At 48.1% G+C, this 26,608-nt stretch overlaps 1 protein-coding gene across 3 annotated transcripts in view; it reads right to left on the bottom strand.

Moving 5' to 3' along the window:
* LOC308575068 (unconventional myosin-Ie-like) overlaps positions 1-26,608 on the bottom strand; it is a 56,125-nt gene that overhangs the window by 27,062 nt on the left and 2,455 nt on the right. For 2 of the 3 annotated variants that reach the window (XM_081173500.1, XM_081173498.1), the window contains exons 2-10: positions 14,893-15,030; positions 13,391-13,480; positions 10,908-11,002; positions 10,211-10,298; positions 8,702-8,791; positions 7,164-7,295; positions 6,012-6,146; positions 2,121-2,253; positions 1,104-1,300 (exon numbers count right to left, since the gene is read on the bottom strand). In XM_081173500.1, coding sequence (XP_081029626.1) covers positions 1,104-1,300; positions 2,121-2,253; positions 6,012-6,146; positions 7,164-7,295; positions 8,702-8,791; positions 10,211-10,298; positions 10,908-11,002; positions 13,391-13,480; positions 14,893-15,030 — 1,098 coding nt within the window. Of the gene's footprint in view, positions 1-1,103; positions 1,301-2,120; positions 2,254-6,011; positions 6,147-7,163; positions 7,296-8,701; positions 8,792-10,210; positions 10,299-10,907; positions 11,003-13,390; positions 13,481-14,892; positions 15,031-19,046; positions 19,156-26,608 lie in introns of those variants that run through there. The other variant, XM_081173499.1, reaches the window with a different exon arrangement.

Genomic DNA, 26,608 nt, shown 5'->3' with positions numbered 1-26,608 from the left:
CCCAAAGCGGGGCCTATCCAGCCCTGCGTTTTGCTCTCGCAGTGGCTAACCAGATGCTTCCAAAGGGAAAATCGTAAGCAGGAGCAGAGAGCCAACGCAGATTCTCAGCAACTGGTATTATTAGGAGGAATCCTGCCTCTGTCAACGGAGCAAAACACAGCCTTTGCTGCTAGTGGTCCCCGGCAGCCTTAGCCGCCGTGAATCGTGTCCAATCTTCTTTTAAAGCCACACAAGATGGTTTTAAAAGATGCAGACACTCAGGTTTTATCACGTGTTGGTTGTTTTTTTAATTTGCATTTTAATTATTTGTTAGCATTCTTATATTACACCGGTAAACGTTGTCATATTACATTACAGGGCTTACTGTAATATAATTTCCAACATGTATACAAAAATTATATACAATTTTTATATACCGAGAAAGAAAATGAAACAAAAAAAAGAAGAGAAAAACAAAAACAACCCCCCCCCCAAATCATATCTATACCAACACACTAGACTTCCTGTCTTTCCCGTTGTATATCCCTTTTTTTTACAAATGAATGTACTCTTATTATTATATATTTCTTTACATATTATCTAATACATTCCTATATCAATACAGTCATACCTCAGGTTGAAGCAGCTTCGGGATAAGTATTTTCGGATTGTGCGCTGCGGCGACCCGGAAGTAATGGAGCGCATTACTTCCAGGTTTCACCGCTCGCACATGCGCAGACGGTCAAAATGATGTCACGCGCATGCGCAGAAGCCGCGGATCGCGACCTGTGCATGCGCGGACGCGGGTTGCGTTCGCTTCTGGATGCGAACGGGGCTCCGGAACAGATCCCGTTCACATCCAGAGGTACCACGGTATGTGCTCTTAGTCTTATTTCTCAACTCGGTCTCACTCCAACGTCAATCAAACGCTAGCATAGACAGCGAACCTTTCCTGTATTTTTTGAACATACGTTTTACCACGTGTTTGGACAGGTCAAATCGCCGCAGGTTGGAGGCCCAGGTGGCAAATACGGTCACCCAATTGGGTCTTTGGAACAGGACCTTCTCAAAATGTCCACCCATCCACCTCCATGCCCTGTTGGGTGCCCAGCCCTGAAACTCACGTCCACCAGGAAGTCGAAGAGGCGGGCATAGAGGGCCTTGGAGAGGGCGTCCCGGGTGAAGCTGGCCTGCTCCACGTTCAGCGTCACGTCAATCACCTCCTGCTGCCCGCCCCACTTGCTGTCCATCTTCCGGCTGGTCAGCTTCTCCTTGAGGCGTTGCTGGTCAATGGCCAAGAGGTATGATGGGAAAGCCAGGACTGGGGGAGAGAGGGGACTTGGCTGCCACGGTTGTTTCCATTTCATTTTTTAAAAAATGCTTTTTATTAAGTTTTCATTTCAAATACACCAACACCTTTATTGATAATAATCAGCTAAATAGTTTGAGGATCTATACAACTGTGTAACATGCAGAAAACAGCATTCTTAGAGAAACCAAAACTGGAACTGAGGGAAGTCGGGGTGGGGTGGGGGGTTGTGTGGGAGGGGAGAGGGGGAGGGAGGAAAAATGTGGGGGGAACAAGGATGATATGTTTTTGGATAATATGTCTTGTTATAATTTTGAATTTTTTAAAAAAAGGATCCCACAGCTAATTCTCCCCTGGTCTCCTCGCTGGCCCAAATAGGACTCATTTAGCCAGCTAGCCCTGGGAATTATCTAATGTTTATTGGATGGATTTCCCCCCTAAATTGATTTTTGAATTCTGAATTTATTGTTATTCACGTTTTATACTGTATTTTACGCTGTTTTTGTAGCATCAATTAAGTATTTTAAATTTGTTGAGCCCGGTTTTCTGAACCGGGAAGGGCGGGGTATAAATAAAAAGTTGTTGTTGTTGTTGTTATTATTATTATTATTATTATTATTATTATTATTATTATTATTAACTCTGCTGTGTAAAAAGTTGTTAGGAGTGTGAGAAAGGAGTCTGCCGGGACTTTCTAGGCATTGAATTAGGTGCCACCACAAATCTCTGGCTCTGGCGCCCCCTACTGTTGGACTCCCTGTCTTCCACCCTACCAGTCCCAAGGGGAACCAGCCGCCGCTGAAACCCCTCAGCTGCCAGCCCCGCAACTCACAGTCCTCGCTCTCCACCATGGCGTAATTGCCCGACTCCCGGAAAGTGATGTTGCCCAGGTGCAGGATCCCGGCCACGATCTGGAGCACCAAGGCTTGCTCTTCCCCCGAGAGGCCCACCACATCCATGGCTGTCTGGAGACGGGAGGGAGAGAAAGGGATGTCATTGCAGTGGGGTTGGGCTAGATGGCACTTAGGGTCCCCTTCCGACTCTGCAATTCTGTGAAAAGGAGTCCGTACCAAAGGGGAACCTCTAAGAAGAAAAATGGGGACCAGGCGACTTGTCAAAATTCTGGGCTATGGGTCTCTGGTCATGAGCCAATTCCCTTTCCTTCACGGGATACACATGCAACTTTTTCTCCCCCTCTAGTAAAAAATATTCTCTTGGTTGTATTTTCATTAATTTTACTGGTTTGTGCTTTGAAAAATTGCGCTCTGCATTTCCTTCAAGGAGCTCAGTGTAAGCAGTGCCAGATTTACCGTATTTTTTGCTCTATAAGACTCACTTTTTCCCTCCTAAAAAGTAAGGGGAAATGTGTGTGCATCTTATGGAGCGAATGCAGGCTGCACAGCTATCCCAGAAGACAGAACAGCAAGAGGGATCGCTGCTTTCACTGCGCAGCAATCCCTCTTGCTGTTCTGTATTCTGAGACTCAGAATATTTTTTTTCTTGTTTTCCTCCTCCAAAAACTAGGTGTGTCTTGTGGTCTGGTGCGTCTTATAGAGCGAAAAATACGGTATGTATAAGCTAAACAAGCTATAGCTTATGGCCCTGCTCTCTTGGGGCCCCCAAAAAAATTTAAAGGGGAAAAAACCCCTGGATGTACATTTCCAAAATGAAAGATAAAAAACAAATAAAATAAAACCTACACACAGCAACAGTGTTTTGTGTTGTGTAGGCTCCTGTGATGTAAGTCATGGGCCCCGCCTGCTAGTCTGCTCCCTAAAATATCACTGGTTTGCTCCTTTCTATATACAGACGAAGAGTCGGACATGACTAAACGACTAAACAACAACAACAATATATAAGGTGCCTACATTCTGCATGGACTGGTTGCAGGGCAAATGGCTTGAGATACCTATGAGGTCCATAAATTACCACATAGCATATGTTCAACACAAAAAACAGCGACAATTTGTTGTTGGCTAAGGACAGCTGGACATATGAAGGGCCCCGTTACCGTCAGCAGCTTAGGACCTCATCAAACCTAAATCTGGCCCTGACTATATGTGGTTCTTCTCCCCAACAGTCTCCATTTTATCTTCACAACAATCCCGCGAGGTTGGTTAGGCTGGAAGAATGTAACTGACTCAATGAATGGAAGAGGTCCTAAATTTCTCAGCTTTCCGGTAACTCCACCAGGTAACTCCTTTGGGCTCAATTATTAGGAGAGAGTAAGATGTCTTTCAACCCGGAAAGTGGGTAACCCCCTGAAGACACGCTGGTTGGCGGGGGGGTGGTCTAGGCAGTGGCGTAGCAAGGTAAGGTGGTACCCGGTGCAGAAAATTTCTTGTCACCGCCCCCTACACACATTGAAATCTAGTTGGACTCCCAAGAGACTGCGATCTTTGTTGTTGTTTAGTCGTGTCTGCCTCTTCGTGACCCCCTGGACCAGGGCACGCCAGGCACTCCTGTCTTCCACTGCCTCCCGCAGTTTGGTCAAACTCATGTAGCTTCGAGAGTACTGTCCCACCATCTCGTCCTCCGTCGTCCCCTTCTCCTTGCGTCCTCCATCTTCCCCAACATCAGGGTCTTCTCCAGGGAGTCTTCTCTTCTCATGAGGTGGCCAAAGTCTTGGAGCCTCAGCTTCAGGATCTGTCCTTCCAGTGAGCACTCAGGGCTGGTTTCCTTTAGAATGGAGAGGTTTGATCTTCTTGCAGTCCATGGGACTCTCAAGAGTCTCCTCCAGCACCATAATTCAAAAGCATCAATTCTTCGGCGATCAGCCTTCTTTATGGTCTAGCTCTCACTTCCATACATCACTACTGGGAGAACCAGAGCTTGAACTATACGATCGACTCACAGTATAAAAAGACTGGCTGTGATCTACGCATTGTCATTGCCAGGAGGGAGGATGGACCGAAGTTGTTGAGCTGCATTACTTCTCCAAACAATTGAACGCCTGTGTTGCAAATTCTGAATTGGATCTCAGTTGTTCCATTTGATTCTTTATATTCTGTCCGCTACTGCACTGTACCTTTAAACTCAATCTCCCTGCTATGAGCTGCACCTGGGCTCAGCTTTTTATCTCTTTGCTCACATATGGTCAGAAGCAGTGACTACATAACTTTTTGACCACTGCTCCATAGCAATTGTTGTTCATACTTTTCCATTCACCATAAAGATCATAGAATCATAGAGTTGGAAGAGACCACAAGTCCAACCCCCCTGCCAAGCAGGAAACACCATCAGAGCACTCCTGACATATGGTTGTCAAGCCTCTGCTTAAAGACCTCCAAAGAAGGAGACTCCACCACACTCCTTGGCAGCAAATTCCACTGTTGAAGATGGGGTATGTACCTTTGGTTTTATTTCACGTTATTTTGATATTATAGTTTATGCTTCTAGTTCATAATATTTTGAGTTTATTGTAGCTACCATACACATGCAGGTCATTGTTTTAATATTCCTTTATAGTTTATGAAGCATTTCTGTATCCTTCTGCTGTGCTGAAGAAGAATTCCACGAAATAGTGGGTATATCCGAAATCACTGTTCACTACGTCTGTTTGCGAACTACTTCGGCAGCGTTGGACGCCATAAAATAAGGTTTACAGCGTGTTTTCACAAGATAAGATTCTGACCCTTTGCTTCTTTCAGAGACTTGCATAGTCTTCAAAGACTTCCAGAGTCTTAGAAGACTTATGTTTATTTGGTTTTATGTTTCCAAGAGAATCCATTAAGAGTGCATATTTTGTGATCTTCAGACATTCCTAAGTTTTCTGTTTATGTGATTTCATATCTTTCATATTATATAAAGAGTGTATATTGATATCGTATCATTGTATTTGGTCATCGTGTTGCCTTGGATATTACAGTGGTACCTCGGGTTACATACGCTTCAGGTTACAGACTCCGCTAACCCAGAAATATTACCTTGGGTAAGAAGAACTTTGCTTCAGGATGAGAACAGAAATTGTGCTCTGGCGGCGCAGCAGCAGGAGGAGGCCCCATTAGCTAAAGTGGTGCTTCAGGTTAAGAACAGTTTCAGGTTAAGAACGGACCTCCGGAACAAATTAAGTACTTAACCCGAGGTACCACTGTACTGCATTACTTCTTCAGCAGCCCAGGATCGCGCGGCTGTCAAAACGAAGTGGCAAAAAGTGGCAAAACTAACCCCCCCTCCACCGACGGCTCGCAGTAGGCAGGAATCGTGGGCGGGCAGCACGCTGAATGTCACCCCCCTCAGAGAGGACACCTGGGGCGGTCCGCCCCCACCCTGCTCCGCCCCTGAAATTCTTGTCCTCTAAGTAGACTGACCACAGTTTCTTGAGCGCTCAGCGCCTGGATTCTAGCTGAGTGACCTCAGAAAACACACAGGTCATCAAACACAGAAAGTATAGAACTGGCGCCATGATACTCATTCCATGTTGCAAGAAATTGATTTTTTAGTGTGCCAGCATCCACACTATGGAACTCCTTGCCTCTTGAAATCAGGCCTTCAGTGAACTCTTTTCGGCACCAGCTAGAAACAATTTTGTTCAGACCCATGTTGATATGTCTTTTAATCTGGTTTGGGACAGCTTTAAATAATCTTTCAAATGTTTTAAATAGTTGTTTTTAACGGATAATATTTTCTGCTTTGAAGGGCTCCCCCCCACCCCACTTTACGAACAAGAGGTCTATAAATTTTATGAAATGAGGATGATGATTTAAAAGCCTTGGTTTCATACCAACGTCTCCTGAAACTCCTGGTGGTCGTTGACGTCTTCCACTTTGTAAGCTGCCGACTGGTTGAGGTAGTAGTAATAATCTGGAGTGGTGATACCCAAATTTTCCCGCTGCTCTGCGCTGGCTCCTTCCAGCAGCTGCAGTGAGAGGGGAAGGCAAAGGGAAGAGGTAATTAATAAACAAAATGAGACTGTTTCTATGCAAAACGTGTTAAAAGCTCAAGAAACCTCTCAACTCTGCAAACCACTTATAACGACCTTACAACGTAGAACAGCACAAATGTCTTAAGAGTTCAAAAAATGATACACAATGAAATGAAAAGGATGCTTAAAATAATGTTTGTTAAAAAAACAACACAGAAGCTTTTCTCTTGGGAATTATAGGGACAGAACCACTGTATAGAAGCTTATTCATGTATGCTACTACAGTGACAAAAATGTTACTTGCCCAAAAATGGAAAGAGGAAGGAGTCCTGGCAAACGAAGAATGGATACAAAAACTTATGGAATATACAGAAATGGCGAAACTTACCAGAAGAATAAGAGATCAAGATAACAAACTTTTCACAAAAGAATGGGAATGGTTTATTGAATATTTACAGATAAATTGTAAACCGATAACAACACTGGCAGGATTCTTGTAATAACCTGCGGTTTCATAAGAGTATATATTTAAAGTAGATGAATAAATGAACAAATTAAGTTAATTTGGATATGCAGAAGATATTGAAAATAAACTTAAGGAACTGCAGAAAGAGGGGGAAGGAAGTCAAGTTTCGAAATGTCAAAACGACTGCAAAACCAGTGAAACGTATAAATCTGAAAAGTATAAATAAAAATAAAATTGAAAAAGAGTTCAAAAAACTCTGCAAACCTCCAGTGACATTGTAAGGTGGAACAGTGGCATTGTCCCCCCTTTCCAGCATAACTTTTCCATTTTCTTGCAAGGAATCCTATTCAGAATATGGGAATTTCCCTTAAAAAAGGGGAAACGTTGACAGCTATGTTTTCCAGGATAAACCGCTTGAGGCCATGAAGCAGAGCGGGCAAGGGGGGTGGCTCGGGGATGACAGTTTTAGCTCCAAAGGACACCGAAACACACACATGTACCCCTCTGGCCTCTTCCCGTAAGATAATTCGGGCCTGATGCATCACCTGATAGTAGATATGGAAGCTCCTTTCTCCTGGGTTCTGGCTGACGACACGAGACTTCTCCAGCAGGAAGTTGGAGATCTTTCCTCCATCGGGCTCCCCGCCCCGGCTGAACTGGATCTCAAAATACTTGCCCTGGGGGGCAAACAGGAAGGGGACGCCGTTAGAATTATGCTTCCTGAGTGCCCCCAATCATTGTTGCACTGGCAAAGAAAATAAATCCTGCCGAGGGGTCACCAACCATTTTTTAGACCTCTGGCTGGATCTGAGTGAAGGTCTGTCTCACCCAGGATCTTGTTTCATGGGCAACAGGGAATTAAGAAGCTCTCCTTCATCACTACTGTCTGTGACATTCAGGGGTATAGTGCTCTTGGACATGGAGGTTCTTTTAAAAGCTATTATATTGAATAAGCTTCTCATCCTCCTCAAACTGAGCCCAGAGGGGTATTTGAGCAAGTGGTGTGGGCACCCACCCACCCAATTGCTTCTCTTCCCCCCGACTTAGCCCCCACCCACAGAGACACCACACTCCTGTCCTTCGCTGTTCCAAAAGATCTGGGTCAAAGAATTCGCCTTGGAAAGACCATAGAGGGGAGAGAGAAAGTGGGACAGAGTGCCCCTTCCCCCCCACTTCCTCCTTCCATTCCGTGAAATTTTCGCAAGACGAATCCGGCCTCATCCCCTCTCAACCAAGGGAGCAATGAGTGTGTGTTGTGAAGGGAGCAAAGGGAGCTTTGTGGCTCCCAGGAAACACCCACTGGCACCACGTTGGTGACTCCTGCCATGTTGAAATGGGTTCATTCGACTCATTTTAACCCCAGTTAGAAGTTTGCAGGGGATTTGAAACAGAATACCAGGGCACCTTCTCAATATACTTGAAGGTGTGTCTCCATCCCATCGTTCAGCCCAGACACTGAGGTCCAGCTCCGAGGGCCTTCTGGCGGTTCCCTCATTCCAAGAAGCCAAGTTACAGGGAACCAGGCAGAGGGCCTTCTCGGTGGTGGCACCCGCCCTGTGGAAACCCTCTCAGCAGATAAAACGGTTCATTTATCCAGTCTGTATAACGTTTATTGCACATGTAACTTGTTAAGACACAGTTGTACATTTATCCACTCCATGTTAACAGTATCTCCAAGCTTTTGTTTTGCACATGGCACCTTAGTATGTTTGTTGCTTGAATGGTTACAAGTCTATTCTAGTTATTATTCTAGAAATTTGGTTTTATACTTATAAGCCAGTTTGTGGTGGTGTTGTTTTGTTGCATTATTATTACTGTCACCACATTTGATACTTCGTGTTTATATGTCACAGAAATAAGACAGGACTGTGTGTAAGCCACAATTCCTTCTCATCTTACTGGGACCCTAAAAATTCAGCTTCCACAGAATGCCCGTTTGTGTTTTGCGTTTCCGCTTTTGAAACGACACTGCTGAGTTCCTAGGCCTCATGGAGTCGGTGTCAGCGGCCAGGAAAGCCAAACCTCCCAGTGAGAGCCCACATGTCGCAAACAGATCTCCCGCCTTGGCTTCGCAGACACTTACAAATCGGCTCGAGTTGTTGTTCCGAACCGTCTTGGCGTTCCCGAATGCCTCCAGGAGAGGGTTGGATTTCAGGATGATTTCCTTCACGTGCTGAGGTGGAAATGGGGTTGGGGGGTGACGTTAAATCTGGTACAGCTCCTCTGCTTACAATTGCCTGAGGCACGCAAGAGCCCCTCTCAATTAACATCACAGAACCATAGACTTGGAAGGGACCCTAAGAAGCATCTAGTCCAGCCCCCTGAAATGCAGGAATCTCAACTAAAACATCGATGTCAGGAGTGCGTGCAGGAGCCGGGCCCTGTGACCAGTAGGGCTTCGCAGGACTGGTGCCTTCCTAAGTTTGTTCTGGAGAGGCAAGGCGTGGCCGCACAGGTGAGGCTGCTTGGTAACTCACAGCACCTGGTGGCAAGAGCCGGGAAGGCATATAAGGTCAGCATTTCCCTTCGGCTCTTGGCCACAGCAACTCATTTCCTGCCTTGCTGAGTTTGGCTTCTTGCTTCCTGATCCTTGGACCTCGGCTTCTTGACTCCCTGCTTCTCGACCCTTGGACCCTGGACTTCGTGACTCCTTGCTCCTTGACTTCGTGACTCCCTGCTTCTCGACCCTCGGACCCTGGACTTCGTGATTCCCTGCTTCTCGACCCTCGGACCCTGGACTTCGTGCCTCCCTGCTTCTTGATCCTTGGACCCCTGACTTCGTGCCTCCCTGCTTCCTGACCCTCGGACCCTGGACTTTGGAACTCCCTGCTTCTCAACCCTCAGACCCTGGACTTTGGGACTCCCTGCTTCCTGACCCTCAGACCCCTGGCTTCTGGACTCTCGTTGCTGCTCCAACCCCGCCATCTTGCCCCCGGTCCTGACATCCTCAGCCGGGACTTCAATCGCTCATAGACCGGACCGTGACAATCCATGACAGATGGGCCACCCAATCTTTGCTTAAAGATCTCCAATAAAGGAGAGTCCACTACCTTCCGAGGGAATCTGTCCCCTTACCCTCTGAAAGTCCTTCCCAAGGTTTAATCTCATTCTTTTTCTGTTGTCACTTAAATCCAGTGGTTTGGGCCCTACGCTCTGCAGCAACAGCAGCAGGAAACTCACTTGCTCAATCTTCCACGTGACACGGCCCTTCAGATATTTGAAGATGGCTATCACATCTCCTCTCAGTCTCCTTTACCCCCAGGACAAACATACCCAGCTCCCTCAACCATTCCTCATCAGGCTTGGTTCCCAGATCTTAACCATCTTGGTCACCCTTCTCTGCACATGTTCCAGCTTGTCAACATCCTTCTTAAATTGTGGCGCCCAGAACTGGACACAGGATTCCAGGTGTGCTCTGACCAAGGCAGAATAGAGCGGGACTATGACTTCCCTTGATCTGGACACTAGACTTCTGTTGATACAGCCTAGAATAGCATTAGCTTTTTTTGCTGCTGCATCATGCAACTGGCTCATGTTAATCACCACTGTTTGGAAACAAGGGTGGGGAAATTTAGCCAATGTGGTTTAATACCTGCACTTTGGGGCCTCCACCAGACACCTTGGAGATGTAGCCCATGATGTATTTGGCTGCTACAGTCTTGCCGGCGCCACTCTCCCCACTGCAACACAAAGAGAGGAAGATATCAAAGAACAAAGAAGGGTTTAGCTGCAAAGAGAGGTACTAAAATCACACACCAGGCACTTGGTACCAATCACACTGGAATATAGCTATTGTGGAGAAATAAAGATTTTGACAAGGACTAGAACCTGCAGGCACGTTTTATATGATTTGGCATTCCTTTCTTACCTGTGCAAGAGAACTATCATTTTCAAACCATCATCAGATAGTCAGATAATGCTAATATTCTTCATCTGTAGACAACATTTAGTCTCGCTTTTTGCTTTGGTGACTTGGACTTTGTCATTTTAACCTCTCTGCAACAGCAAAGATTAAATGTGCCTATTTTGTTTTTGTTTTTTTAATCTTTCCATTTCTGCCAGTCTGTCATCTCTTTGTTTTATATATTTAATTTCTAAAATGAAATAAAAAATCTTTACCAACCTGTTCCCCCCAATTTCCCTACCCAGTTCTCTATACTGTGCAGGATTTTACAGATATCATGTATCTCCCCCACTGCTTATGTCACCTTTTTTTCTAATCTAAAAGCCCCCAAACAACGCAACCTTTCTCCGTATCAACGCCGCCCTTTCTGTCCCTGTAACATTACCTGATAATGACGCACTGATTCTCCCCGTCGATCAACATGTTCCGGTACATGCTATCAGCCAGAGCATAAATATGGGGCGGGTTTTCATACTGCGCCTGTGAGGAAGAAATGGTCCACGTAAGACCTTTGATTATCCTATTTTCCAGAAAACCTTTACTTTCCAAGGTATTTTAAGATCTAGGTCACAAAGGGCCTTGGGTGAGTGGGTGGGGAATCCCCCATCATGGCAATGGCACAGGCATGAAAATGACTACCTGGAGAATTTATTTATTTATTGCTTTTATATCTCAAGGGACACACATCTTGCAAATGTACACACCCATTCAGAGCAGGCATAGGCAAACTCGGCCCTCCAGATGTTTTGAGACTACAATTCCCATCATCCCTGACCACTGGTCCTGTTAGCTAGGGATGATGGGAGTTGTAGTCCCAAAACATCTGGAGGGCCAAGTTTGCCTATGCCTGATTTAGAGGAATTTCAACATCACTATCAGCAATCATTCATTCATTTATACATGCTTTTTTGGAGAGCGCAAAAATCAACAGAACAAACTTAGGTCCCTGCATTTCATTGCGTCTTCTCTAAGCAGAACTTGGCCGGATCCCACCAAATAATAAGTTATTTGCACAGCTCTGCCGATTAGTGGCGGTCCGTTTAAAATATTTGTTAATTGCTCTGCCGCCAAAGCGTTTTTGGGTGCGTACGCAAATGTGCGAATTAAAAAACTAATTCGTGCATGAAATATAAATACAACTTGAGCCTGACAAATAGTTATAGCAGAACAGAGTAAGGCAGAAAAACAGCAAGAGCAAATTAAAACCTGAAAAAGAAAAGAAAAGCAAAACAAAACAAAACAGAGCTTTTTGAAAAGCAGCCACATGGCTCCTTAGGTAAGGATTGCTACCCTAAGGGGTCCCTTCCTACAATTCCATGATTCTGTGAAACATTTTTAATATCTATCTATCCATCCATGCAGGTGGCGCTGTGGGTTAAACCACAGAGCCTAGGACTTGCTGATCAGAAGGTTGGCGGTTCGAATCCCCGCGACGGGGTGAGCTCCCATTGCTCGGTAACTGCTCCTGCCAACCTAGCAGTTCGAAAGCACGTCAAAGTGCAAGTAGATAAATAGGTACCGCTCCAGCGGGAAGGTAAACGCCGTTTCTGTGCGCTGCTCTGGTTCGTCAGAAGCGGCTTAGTCATGCTGGCCACATGACCCAGAAGCTGTACGCCGGCTCCCTCGGCCAAGAAAGCGAGATGAGCGCCGCAACCCCAGAGTCGGCCACGACTGGACCTAATTGTCAGGGGCCCCTTTACCTTTACTATCCATCCATCAATCTCCCTCCCTACAGCTGGCTGTTAAAGGGGATGGTCTGCCCACTGGCCACTAGATGGCAGTGCCAGAGCAAAGCAGACCTCCATGTGGGTCAGATGGGCAAGGCAAATCAATGGCACTTCTGACTGGGCGCCGAGGTTCCAGTTGCACAACTCTGTGAGTGTGGCCACGCTCCTCCTTTGACTCACGGCTTTCGCAGCGTCACTGGAGAAGAGGAAGCCATTCCCAGGCTCCAGCAGAGTTTCAGGCCTGCTCCCACCTTCCTCGCCTTCCCTTCCTCGCCTTCTGGAAGGTAGGAGCAGCACAGCAGGCAGGAATACAACAGGTGAAGCTGACCACCTGACTGCCTGGCGCGGGACACAGAATATCTTTTTGTTGCTTTGGTATTCAAAAGAGCTTTCCTGGGTTAGCCGAGACTCTGAGATGGGTCTGGGGAACCTATAGCCCTCTGGGCGCTGCTGAACTATAACTCCCATCCTCCTCCCTCCTTGTTGGGTCATGCTGGCTTCTGGGACTGATCTGAGGGGGAGTCACTATCGGGGTGGGGCAAAGGCACAGATATTCCCCTGCCCTGTTCTAATCCAAGAGTGCCTCGACAATATTATTATTATTATTATTATTATTATTATTATTATTATTATTATTATTATTATATTTGTATCCTTCCCTGAACATGGCTGCCTTCAGATGTCTTCTAAAAGTCTCTTTGACATCTGGTGGGCATTCCACAGGGCGGGTGCCACTACCGAGAAGGCCCTCTGCCTGGTTCCCTGTAACTTGGCTTCTCACAGTGAGGGAACCGCCAGAAGGCCCTCAGCGCTGGACCTCAGCATCCGGGCAGAATGATGGGGGTGGAGACGCTCCTTCAGGTCTACTGGACCGAGGCCGTTTAGGGCTTTCAAGGCCAGCACCAACACTTTGAATTGTGCTCCGAAATGTACTGGGAGCCCATGTACGCTTCTCATTTAATTGTCAGCGCAAGGCTCAGAAAAATGGAATTCCTACAAATGGCAGATCCCGATAGTTCCTTTGAGGGAGGCTGGGGAAGCCAGTGTCACCGGAAGGGGGAGCGGGACTCTGCACATGCCCAGGGGCACTCTCCACCTCGGCAGCTGCATAAACAAAAGGAAGGCAAACCTAGTCACTTACCGCCCCCTGGTACATGTCGATCTCGCGGTCGGTGAAGTAGGGCAGTTGTTTGAAGGGGTTCACGGAAATCAGGACAGGACCAATGTAGGTCTTTTTATGTTTTGAAAGTCAAGGGTCAAGGAACAAGACAAGGATGGGCAAGCAATTCAGTGAGTAGTCAAATCCAGCAGGTTCCCTCCTAGCTGAAACAGCCAGAGCCTTGAAGCTGGATCAGGCCAAAGGACAATCCGGACCTTCTCCATTATTTGACTTGCTGTGGTGAAATGACATAATCTACAGAACTAATTATGCTGCCATTGCATTATTCTACTCGTTCATTGCAATGCAAATGGCGGGAGGGCCGGAAACCCGACCGATGAAATATCATTTGCAGATGGAATAATATACCTCCGGGTATAGGGCAGTATTTAATGCCATAAATAATAACAACAACAACAATAATTATATTATATATATGCCGCCCATCTGACTGGGTTTCCCCAGCCAATCTGGGCAGCTTCCAACAAAATATTAAAACCTCAAGCATTAAAAACCTCCCTGTACAGGGCTGCCTTCAGATGCCATTTAAAAGTCAGATGTTTATTTCCTTGACATCTGGTGGGAGGGCGTTCCACAGGGCGGGCGCCACTACTGAGAAGGCCCTCTGCCTGGTTCCCTGTAACTTGGCTTCTCGCAATGAGGGAACCGCCAGAAGGCCCTCGGAGCTGGACCTCAGTGTCTGGGCTGAACGACGGGAGTGAAGATGCTCTTTCAGGTATACAGGGCCTTTGAGGCCGTTTAGGGCTTTCAAGGTCAGCACCAACACTTTGAATTGTGCTTGGAAACATACTGGAAGCCATGTAGGTCTTTCAGGACCGGTGTTATGTGGTCCACTTCCAGTCACCAAATCTGGCAGCCGCATTCTGGATTAGTTATTTCCGAGTCACCTTCAAAGGTAGCCCCACGTAGAGCACATTGCAGTAGTCCAAGCGGGAGATAACCAGAGCATGTGTCTCTCTGGAAAGACAGTCTGCGGGCAGGGAGGGTCGCATCCTGCGTACCAGATGGAGCTGGTAGACAGCTGCCCTGGATGCAGACTTGACCTGCACCTCCATGGACAGCTGTGAGTCCAAAATGACTCCCAGGCTGCGCACCTGGTCCTTCAGGGGCACAGTTACCCCATTCAGGACCAGGGAGTCCTCCACACCTGCCCGCCCCTTGTCTCCCAAAAACAGTACTTCTGTCTTGTCAGGATTCAACCACAATCTGTTAACTGCAGCAAACGCCCATCGCATTCTCTGGATCAATTTCCGTTCCGGACACAAATAAGCAGATATCGGCAAATTTCTACAGGCATTTATGCCAGAATCCTGTCATAACTGCCCTGGACTTGCTGATTACATTTAAAAGGAAAAAGAGGGTCCTCACCTCAATTCTTCCCCCCAAAGAAATTGGTCAGAGCCTTTACTCAAGGCTGACTAGGGCCCTCCCCACAAAAAAACCCAACACGTGTAAAGGGATACAAATATATAGTCGTCCATGAACCGCTTCTTGAGGTTCTCCACGATGGCATCCTCATTGATCTTGGACAGCAGGACCATGTCGTCCACGCCAGTCTGCTTGACATTCTGGGTCTGCCAGTGATACCGCTCTTTGCTGACCTGGGGAAGGAGAGTATTATTAACCGCTGTGTTTACTGAATTATATCCAGGCATCCTTTCCCCCAAAAGGAGTCCAGGACAGCAAGCGCACTAGCGATCAGGACACCTTAAAAACAATACCAGCAAAGGTGCAAATCAAGAAAGATCTTTAAGAACTCTTGCTGGTGCCAAAAAGAACACAGAGGGAAAGAATTCCAAAGGATGATGTTGCAATTTAATGTTATCTAAAACATTATTATTAGTAGCAGTAAAAATATTTTTACGCTGTCTTGAAAGGGGACAAATATTCCTGAGGCGGTAAATGATTAAATACAACATAGCGTAAGAATAATCAAGTTGTTTAACAGCCAGTGAAAATAAACCACAAACGTCCAGCCTCAAAAATTCAGTACATAACAAAAACAGAGGAATCCATCTTAAACCGAGCCAGACTGCTGGTTCATCTAGCTCAGTATTGTAAGTAAGCTTTTAGTCCAGCGGTCAGCAAGGTTTATCTCTCCTGGGCCAGATCGGTTCCGCGGAGATCCTTTCGTGGGCCAGATTGCGGGCCTGCCCGCGATTTTTGGCATCTGTGTATGCGCAGACACGATTTTCAGCGTCTGCGCATGCGCAGATGTGATTTCCAACACTGCGGAAGCAGGTCCCCACACTGCGCTGCGCTGTTTTAGCGCAGAGCGCAAGCAGGCAACTCAGTTCAGGGGCAGCTCGTGGGCTGGTATTACTTCAAGGGAAGTAATAGTGCCACTGTATTCTGCTCTGGTCAGACCTCACCTGGAGTACTGTGTCCAGTTCTGGGCACCACAATTCAAGGAGGACACTGACAAACTGGAACGTGTCCAGAGGAGGGCAACCAAAATGGTCAAAGGCCTGGAAACGATGCCTTATGAGGAACGGCTAAGGGAGCTGGGCATGTTTAGCCTGGAGAAGAGGAGGTTAAGGGGTGATATGATAGCCATGTTCAAATATATAAAAGGATGTCACATAGAGGAGGGAGAAAGGTTGTTTTCTGGTGCTCCAGAGAAGCGGACACAGAGCAATGGATCCAAACTACAAGAAAGAAGATTCCACCTAAACATTAGGAAGAACTTCCTGACAGTGAGAGCTGTTCGACAGTGGAATTTGCTGCCCAGGAGTGTGGTGGAGTCTCCTACTTTGGAGGTCTTTAAGCAGAGGCTTGACAACCATATGTTGTGCTCTGATGGTGTTTCCTGCTTGGCAGGGGGTTGGACTCGATGGCCCTAGTGGTCTCTTCCAACTCTAGGATTCTATGATTCTATGACCTTTGCAGGCCACTTCCGGCCCATGGGCCTTAGGTTACTGACTCCTGTTCTAGTCCTCATCACTGTAAATAAAGGGCTGAAAGAATAGGAAGACAGGAAGATGAGGAAAAGGAGGGGACATTTTATCATATGTGGTGGGAATTTAAGGGAATTTAAAAAAAATTGGGAAATGATATACAATGAATTGAAGAAAATGTTCCATTTAACATTTGTTAAAAAACCTGAAGCATTTTCATTAGGGATTGTAGGGAAAGATCTGCCAAAAAAGCTGAAAAACATCTTCATCTATCAGACAACGGCCGCGAGAGTTTTAATAGCACAAGGATGGAAGACTGAAGAAACCCCAACTAAAGAATCATGGCAAGAAAAATTGATGGACTATGCAGAAACGGCAAAACTGACATACAAGCTACGGGACAAGGATAACTGTGACTTTAAACATGAATGGGAACCCTTTACAAAGCGAACTGGACTCCTTGGCTGGTTTTGAATAAACATTCACAAACTTTTTATTGATAATAATCAGCTAAATAGTTTGAGGATTTATACAACTGTGTAACATGCAGAAAACAGCATTTTTAGAGAAATCAAAGACTGGAACTGAGGGAGGTCAGGGGGTGGGGTGGGTGGGTTCTGTAGGGGAGGGAGGGGAAATGGGGGGGGAATAAGGATGATATGTTTCTGGATCATATGTTTTGTTTTAATTTTGAATAAAAGTTATTTTTTAAAAAAGGAAGACAGGAAGATACTTTTTTTAAAAAAAAGTCCATCTAGCTTGGTCCTGACTACATTGACTGACATCAGCTTTTCAGGGTTTTGGAGATGGAGTCCGTCCCAGCCTGGAGATGCTAAACCAGGGAACTTCTGTGTCCAACCACTGGGCTCTACCACGGAGATGTGGACACTCCCTTAAAAAATAATTGAAAGATTGTAGTCCTCATGGTTCTAAGGGGAGCAACTTGTCTGTACAAAAATATTCATTGTTTGGAGAAAAATATATTTTTTGGGGGGGTCTGGCCAAATGATGTATTTAGGAAGATGAAAAGGTCTATATTTTTCAGTTGGTAAGAGAATTTTTCATTGAAGTGGATTGCAAACATTTCCATAGCTCTATACTCAAGTCAATGTGCTCCCACATTTATCTGAAGACTTCATAGTCGAAGTGTGTCTGGTTTTGATAAGTTTCAGAAGATATTTGTCTCATTTATTTTTTCAACTTATTGACACTTGGAATATCATTACACGCAAATTTCCTGGCTTGTTTGGGTATGAGATAGTTTTTATATAATTGCATTTTAAATTAGAAATTATAGATTTGTAATTTAATCACAGGCTACCAACTTTGCTTTTTAACTTCATTATTATTTTTTGGCCTTTATTGTAACAGATCAGGGAACACTTTCTCTTGTTTGTTTGTTTTTCTGAATAAAGGGCTAACATAAACATAACAGGAACAGGAGCACAGAAAACCCACTTTTAAAAACCTTTTGCATAAATTAATAAACAGGCAGCAGAGAAATGGACTTCGTTGAGGCCCATCAACTGACCTCTAGGAGAAATAAACGGAACTAAACTTTGAGGTGAAGAGAGCTTGGACATTTCGCCGTCTTCTTACACTCTTTGAAAGGTTTTTGTTTTTGTTTTAAATATACCAGGCAATCAGGTCCTACTAATGTCTTCAAAACTGCATTGGCTAGCCCTTTGCCCCCACCAAAAAATAAAATAAAATCAGGGACTACAAATTTCTTTTGCACCACCAAACTTGGGTGGTCTTTTTCTGTGAGTGTGTGTGTGCAAATTTTTGCAAACTTTAGAAAAGGCCCGTTGCTAAGGCTTCTTTCCTCCCAAGCTGGCTGAGACAATGACGGTTGCCAGGCGACGTGCCAGGATTGAGGGGAAGAGAAAAGCAAGGGGCACAGTCGCCATCTCAGCGTGGAGAAAGGATGGGCAGTCTGGAAGCAAGAGGGAGAAAAATACAGCCCCATGCAGGACTCAAAAGGGGGGGCAATTCTCCCACGGCCACACCCCAAAATGAAGTGAGGCAGCTGTAGAAGAAAAAGGGGGTGCAATTATTATCAACAACAAACCCCCCCCAAAGGAAGGAGAGATGGAGGGGGAGCAGGCATAATAAACTCCAGAACCGAGTTCGAATTCCACCGCTTGGCCTTAGTCACACAGCGAGTGGAATTTGACCGGAATTTGACCACGAGGGCTGGGCTTCATCATGCAAACTTCTCTCAGGGATGCCCTAAACTTAAACCTAAGAAGTTTAAGTTTCCTTTTTTTAAAAAAAGAGGGGAAAGTCCCCATTTAAATTTGCAATGCACCCCCTGCCCCCATTTCCATAACCACAAGGATATCGCTGGAGCTGCAGAATTAATGGCAAAAAAAAAGACCTCCGCAATTTGGCCCTCTCTAGGGATCCTGCCATCGTTCTGCGGATACATTCAACTCCGTACATTTAAAGCGCATGGCTTCCTACAGAGGATCCTGGGAACTATAGTTTCCCCCTCGCAGCGCCACAATTTCCAGTGCTTTTTAACAAACTAACGTTCCCAGGGCGCAGGCTGTGTGGATGCACCCTGGCTTCATTCTTCCAGAATCAGCATCCAGCATAAATGGAGAGGGTTCACCCGAGCATGTGCCGAGTGCACCTCTGACTTGCGGCTCTTCGGAGAATGATCTCCCCTCCCTTTTTGGCGTGTTCTCAGGATTGTGCCACATCTGGTTTCAAACCTGTTTTTTCCCTTTTCCCTTTTAATAACCGCTGTGCTCAAAACAGTCTACAGCCGAAGGAAGACGAGGGTTGACATCTCCCGTCATTGCCGCCACTAAAGGGCGCAGGAATCACAAAACAGGACCGGAGTTGCCGGGTCCAGGCTTGGTTGCCGTGGGCGACGGCGTAGGCCCGGCGGTGCTTGAGAAGGAGACAAAGGCCTTGGCAAGGCTGGCGCTGGAATTGGCCTCCTTTTCTGTGGCACACAGGCCTGCCATCTTCACTTGGGGCAGCCCAGAGACTTGCTCGCCGCGCGGTGGTTGTGGTGCCCACGCTGCCTGGCAGCCGCCATTGCCACAAACCCAAGGCTGCCTTCTGACATGAGCTTTAATTGCATTTGTTTGCCTGGGGATTCTGCCACAGCTTCTGTCCTTTTGCCCCGCGGTATCTGTAGGGTTGGGACGTGGGTGACGTTGTGGGTTAAACCACAGAGCCGGCCGCACCGGGCGCAACATCTGGGGGTTAGGGTGCGCAAATCCACGGGTTAGGGGGCGCAAATTACTTGCCTTGCCCCGGGTGCTGACAACCCACGCTACGCCACTGTTCGGCAATCAGCCACAGAGCCTAGGACTTGCTGATCAGAAGGTCGGCGGTTCGAATCCCCGCAACGGGGTGAGCTCCCGTTGCTCGGTCCCTGCTCCTGCACCCCCCACGCTACGCCACTGTTGCCGAAGAATGGATGCTTTTGAATTATGCTGCTGGAGGAGACTCTTGAGAGTCCCATGGACTGCAAGAAGATCAAACCTCTCCATTCTGAAGGAAATCAGCCCTGAGTGCTCACTGGAAGGACAGATCCTGAAGCTGAGGCTCCAAGACTTTGGCCACCTTATGAGGAGAGAAGACTCCCTGGAAAAGACCCTGATGCTGGGAAAGATGGAGGGCACAAGGAGAAGGGGACGACAAAGGACAATATGGTGGGACAGTGTTCGCAAAGCTCCCAGCATGAGTCTGACCAAACTGCGGGAGGCAGTGGAAGACAGGAGTGCCTGGCGTGCTCTGGTCCAGGGGGTCACGAAGAGGCGGACACGACTAAACAACTAAACAACAACAGACCGAGACTCCCTTTAGCTCCCAAACTTTTCCATTTGGAAATTCAGGATAAAATCCTATGCAGCACTCGCTTGGGAGTAAGCCTGCCCCATTGAACTCAAGAGGACGTATTTCTGAGTAAATGTACAGATTGTTATAGGGATGGTGGTGGGGTTTTGGGAGGGGGGAGTCTGGATGATGCCCTGAGTTCCTCCCAATTCTTGGGGTCCTCTCCACAGTGAGGTTTATCAACAGAAGATTCTATCGCTGAACTAGTCAGACAAGTTTATTTGTAAGGCAATGATCATAGCTCTCCACTGAAGTGTCTCTAGTGAGTGACAGCTGAGCTGGAAGCAGGTTGGAAGCAGGAGACACAGAGACATGCTTGATCTGTACTGGATCCTAAGCTGCGACTAATGGAAAAGCTTAATCCATTCCAGAAGTCCGTTCTTGAACCAAAACCGTTCTTTAGCTGAGGCGCACTTTCCCTAATGAGGCCTCCCGCCACCGGTGCCCTTCCACCATTCGGCTTCTGTTCTTAGAGCGAGGTAAAGTTCACAAACTGGGACACCACTTCCGGTTTTGCAGAGTTTGTAAACCGAATACAGTGGTACCCCGCAAGACGAATGCCTCGCAAGACGGAAAACCCGCAAGACGAAAGGGTTTTCTGTTTTGGAGGCGCTTCGCAAGACGAATTTCCCTATGGGCTTGCATCGCAAGACGAAAGCCCATAGAGAAATGCTGGCGGTCGGGAGCAAAGACTTTCGCCCACAGCCGGCCTTCAGAAGAGGACCTCTTCTGAAGGCCGGCGGGGGGCAAAAGTCTTTGCTCCCCCCCGCCTGCCTTCCCCCCCCGCCTGCCCCGGGCGATCTTAAAATGCTGGCGGGCGGGAGCGAAGCGCTGCCGACCCCCAGCATTTTAAAATCTCCCCCTGTCCCGGGGAGATTTTAAAATGCTGGGGGTCGGGAGCGTTCGCTGCCGACCCCCAGCATTTTAAAACGCTGTTCCGAAGCGGGGGGCGGGAACATCTGCCCCAGCCGCCCCACTTCGGAACGCTGTTCCGAAGGGGGGAGGGGGGGCGGGAACATCTGCCCCAGCCGCCCCACTTCGGAACGCTGTTCCGAAGGGGGGAGGGGGGGCGGGAACAGCTGCCCCAGCCGCCCCACTTCGGAACGCTGTTCCGAAGGGGGGAGGGGGGGCGGGAACAGCTGCCCCAGCCGCCCCACTTCGGAACGCTGTTCCGAAGGGGGGAGGGGGGGCGGGAACAGCTGCCCCAGCCGCCCCACTTCGGAACGCTGTTCCGAAGGGGGGAGGGGGGGCGGGAACAGCTGCCCCAGCCGCCCCACTTCGGAACGCTGTTCCGAAGGGGGGAGGGGGGGCGGGAACAGCTGCCCCAGCCGCCCCACTTCGGAACGCTGTTCCGAAGGGGGGAGGGGGGGCGGGAACAGCTGCCCCATCCGCCCCACTTCGGAAAGCTTTTCCGAAGTGGGGAGGGGGGCGGGGACACCTGGCCCAGCCGCCCCACTTCGGAAAGCTGTTCCGAAGTGGGGCGGGGGGGGGGCGGGGACACCTGCCCCAGCCGCCCCACTTCGGAAAGCTGTTCCGAAGTGGGGCGGGGGGCGGGAACACCTTCTGAAGGCGGGCAGGGGGCGAAAGTCTTTGTCCCCCCTGCCTGCCTTCCCAGGGGCTTTTAAATCGCCCCGGACAGCGGAGAAGTCCTCCGCTGTCCCAGGGTTTTTAAAAATGCTGGGGGTGGGAAGAAAAGCCCTTGTCCCCCCCCCCCCAGCCTTCAGAAGAGGTCCGGGGACAGACTGTCCCCGGACCTGGTCTGAAGGCGGTTTCCCTAGGAACGCATTAATTGATTTTCAATGCATTCCTATGGGAAACCGTGCATCGCAAGACGAAAAAACCGCAAGACGAAGAGACTTGCGGAACGAATTAATTTCGTCTTGCGAGGCACCACTGTACTGTGGACGCTCGGGGTTGCGAACGTGATCCGTGCGGGAAGCACGCTCACAACCCGCAGCGTCCGCAACCCACAGCGCCATGTCTGTGCACACGCGGGTTGCGATTTGGCGCTTCTGCGCATGCGCAAAGTGCAATTTGGCACTTCTGCGCATGCACAAGCACCAGAACCCGGAACCCATTCCAGTACTTCTGGGTTCGGCGCAGTGCGCAACCCGAAGGGTCTGTAACCCAAGGTATGACTGTAGTTCGTAACCCAGGCTGTTCTTAAACCGAGGTACCACTGTGAATGTGTAACAATATGATCATCAAGTCGTCTTCCCTTCCCAAAGCACACTGGGCCTCCATAGTTTCTTCCCTTTCGAGCCTGCAACCCCTTATTTCCTTCCGCGCAACTTGGGCGCGGAACTCTCTGTCTCGGTTGCGAAACCTGCTCCTCCGTCATTAATGACCTGCTCGCTCATTAACTCTGCTTGGGAGTCTCCAAGATTCCCTTTCCGCCTCAGGGGGAAAACTCCCAGGTGAAAGAGTTTGGCAGTGATACCGATGGGGCGAACACCAAAACAAATTCGACCACCCGCTCTTCTGCCACAAAAGCATTCCGGGACATGAGACCCCGTCTCCAGCTGGAGACTGCAAACTTGTGCCACGAAAACCGTTTCCGAACCACGGCAGAGGAATTCAGAGTCTGAAGTGTCCTTCCCTCCAAATTCCAGGCCTGCGTGGAAGGAATGTAAGGCGTTATTTGCCGTGCAAACACAGCTCCACCCTGACGACATCTGTAGACTGCAATGATTTAACACCCAGCGCCTGCACAACCTACTTCCACGGGGGCTGATATGTCATCTGGTATACTGCGGGAAGACATGGAGGTTCTGCTTAACAAATGTGGGTAACAATCACCTTTCTGCCTTTATCGCTGGCATTCTCCCCACCACATTTGCCTGCGAAACTCCAGGACACTGGAAGACTCTCGGCCCCTATGCCCAATATTCCTTGTTGCCCCCTCTGGACAGGAACCCCCTTACTGAAACATCTGCATGTGACCAGCTCTTTTCCTTCCTTGTCAGGCCTCGGGAGGATAGCCCCATGGCCCTCAAGAGGAACATTTGTGGCCCCCCAGATATTGCTGTCGTCCAATTCTCAGCTGCCAGCATGGCAAACAAACTACAGTTCCCAAGATTGTTTGGGGTGCTTTAAATGTGGGAGTTGGGATTCCAGGGTATGGGATGGAGTGTGGGCCCCCCAATTTCTTTCGGGGACCTTTCCCAGAAAAGAAGTGATTTAAAAGGAATACAAAAGTGAACAACTGAACAATTTTTTTGTACAGTGGTACCTCGGGTTAAGAACTTAATTCGTTCTGGAGATCCGTTCTTAACCTGAAACTGTTCTTAACATGAGGTACTGCTTTAGCTAATGGAGCCTCCTGCTGCTGCCTTGTCGCCACTGCACAATTTCAGTTCTCATCCTGAAGCAAAGTTCTTAACCTGGAGCACTATTTCTGGGTTAGCGGAGTCTGTAACCTGAAGCGTCTGTAAACTACAGATACCACTGTACTTGAATAGGAATATTAAGCCTATTTTAGGAATTAAAATAACCACACATAGGAAAGTGAGATGGGGGGGTACCTTTAGCAAACACCCCCCCTTTGCAGTTTCCTTGTTAAAGGAAGCTTACTCAGGAGTAGATTTACCTGTTTAAGCACAGAAGTAAAAAGAAGTAAGGACTCTATACGGGCTTTTGGATACCCCAAAAGGGGAAAAGGGCAGATTTTGTTTACAACAGAATCAAAATGTAGTTTTTCTTTCTTTGCGTTAAAAAAACCCAAACAAACGTGGGCACGATCCCTGACCCAAGGAGGCCAAATTGCCTATGGGTCACCCAGAGTATCACCTCTCGGGAAACAGGAAGTGTAGAAGGCAACCTCAAGCAAGCTGACATCACCCACCGGTAGCGAGAAGGCCTCGCCCCGCTGAATCAGACCTGGGCTGGCTTCGTGCATGGTCACCTAGTTGTGGGGGAAGGAATAAATGAAGCACGTGGGGGGGGAGGATGGGAGAGAGGAGGAACCAAAGAGGCTGATTCAGTGCCCCCCCCCGGGGGGGCATTCCAAAGGCTTCTCCATCAAGCCTGGTCCTGCCTAATTTTTCCTGCAAGGGCTCTGCTGGGCAGGGTGGCACAAGGGATTTCCCCACCCACTTCTAAACACACCCACATAGGGTGTCAGAATCACACCCCCGCAGAAGAAGTTAACCATTAACTCCGCTGGCATGGCTACGAGGGGTTTGCTTCACTCAGGGGGAAAGGGAGCTAAACAGAGTCGCAAGGGCATAGTACAATCTCGCTTCCTCATAGTTGCCTCCCACCCATACGATACGAGAATCTTTATCGTCATTGTCCCATACAGAACAACGAAATTGAAAAGAAAAAAACAACAACATTCAAAAACCAACAAGCCTGCTATCCCAGCCTGGTTAAGATAAAGGTAAAGGGACCCCTGACCATTAGGTCCAGTCGTGGCCGACTCTGGGGTTGTGGCGCTCATCTCGCTTAATTGGCCGAGGGAGCCGGTGTACAGCTTCCGGGTCATGTGGCCGCTTCTGGCGAACCAGAGCAGCGCATGGAAACGCCGTTTACCTTCCCGCCGAAGCGGAACCTATTTATCTACTTGCACTTTGATGTGCTTTCGAACTGCTAGGTGGGCAGGAGCTGAGACCGAGTAACGGGAGCTCACCCCATCACGGGGATTCGAACCGCCGACCTTCTGATCGGCAAGTCCTAGGCTCTGTGGTTTAACCCACAGTGCCACCCACGTCCTGATACCCCATAATTAAATGCAATAACTCCCATAGAGACTCCATTTAAAACCAAAATCGCATTTGGATAGAAACTGTTTCCCAGGCAGCTAGTCCTATTCTTTATAACCCTGTACTTTCTTCCAGAAGGCAGAAGCTGAAAGAGATCATTTCCGGGGTGCGCACTATCCTGCACTATCTCTGCAGCTTTCTTATGGCACCTGGAAGCATCGATTTGATCCAAGGTGGGAAGAGTGCACCCAATTATTCTCTCCGCAGTCTATACAACCCTGGACAGCGTTGTTTTTCCCCTGACCGCATCCCAAACCACGCACCATGTGGCTGGAAACTGAGACTTGGTGGGGCGCACACATGGCTTGCCATCGGTCCCAGTGGCTCCCTCACTTGCTGATGCATCCGCACGCAAGACTGCGTCGCCTCCGGTGCGCGAATCCTTGCGGCAAACCCACGGGGATGCCCACAAATTCCCAGGAAGTTGCCTTGTCAGGCCACCAGCCCATCTAGCACAGTATTGTCTGCACTGACTGCCAGCGGCTCTCCGGGGTTTCAGGCCAGGGACATTCCCAGGTGCTCCAGCCAATCCCCTAAAAACTAAGCAAGATTCTAGTCCTCATGGTTCTGAACAGAGGGCTGAATTGTGTACAAACGCAGGAGGCTGCCTTCTACGGAGTCAGACCACTGGGGCCCATCTAGCACAATACTGTTCACACTGACTGGCAGCAGCTCTCCAGCGTTTCAGACAGGGAGTCTTTTTCATGCCCCTCCCCATCTCACCTGGTATAAGGTAAAGGGACCCCTGACCATTAGGTCCAGTCTTGACCGACTCTGGGGTTGCGGCGCTCATCTCGCTTTACTGGCCGAGGGAGCCGGCGTACAGCTTCCGGGTCATGTGGCCAGCATGACTATGCCGCTTCTGGCGAAACCAGAGCAGCGCATGGAAACGCCGTTTACCTTCCCGCCGGAGCGGTACCTATTTATCTACTTGCACTTTGACGTGCTTTCGAACTGCTAGGTTGGCAGGAGCAGGGACTGAGCAACGGGAGCTCACCCCGTCGCAGGGATTCGAACCGCCGACCTTCTGATCGGATGCAAAGCAGACGCTCTACCGTGGAGCTACAGGCCTGCCCCTATTGGTGAGGATCTCTGCCCTCCCAGCTTCAGTCCCTACTGGCATCCCCTGGTAGGGCAGAGAGAGAGGCTCCTTGTGTCCCCAGGAAACGCTGCCTGTCAGTGTTGACAGTAGTGAGCGACGACAGCAGGAGGGTGTGTTGGATTTTTTAGCTTTCAACTTCCAAAAATGAACGCTGCTAAAAAGCTGTAGCATGACTTGGGAATTCCAGAAATTTTGGTTGAATTGATATAATTTAGTTTTGCTTCAAAAGTAATATGTGTGCAGAATTGCACAGAAATTATTGAAAACGACTGAAGTTCTCCTCCTCTTCTTGTTATTTAGCATTACCTGACATTTTCAAAAGGTAAAGTGAAAATTCTTTGGCTTCCCGAAAGCAAATTATGTGCTTCTTCATCAAATGTAGATTTGCCAAGCTAAATGTCGTCCATTCGCAAAAACAATAATTTGAATCCCTCACAACCAAAAACATATTTTTAAGACTCCTCACTGAAAAAAACTGAAGAAATAAAGTTCCACACCCTAATACAGTGGTACCTCAGGATGCGAATGGGATCCATTTCAGAGCCTTGTTCGCATCCTG

Source organism: Podarcis bocagei (assembly GCF_964188305.1).
Source record: "Podarcis bocagei genome assembly, chromosome: 16".
Taxonomy (NCBI): Eukaryota; Metazoa; Chordata; class Lepidosauria; order Squamata; family Lacertidae; genus Podarcis; species Podarcis bocagei.
This window is presented reverse-complemented; position numbering and strand designations above follow the sequence as displayed.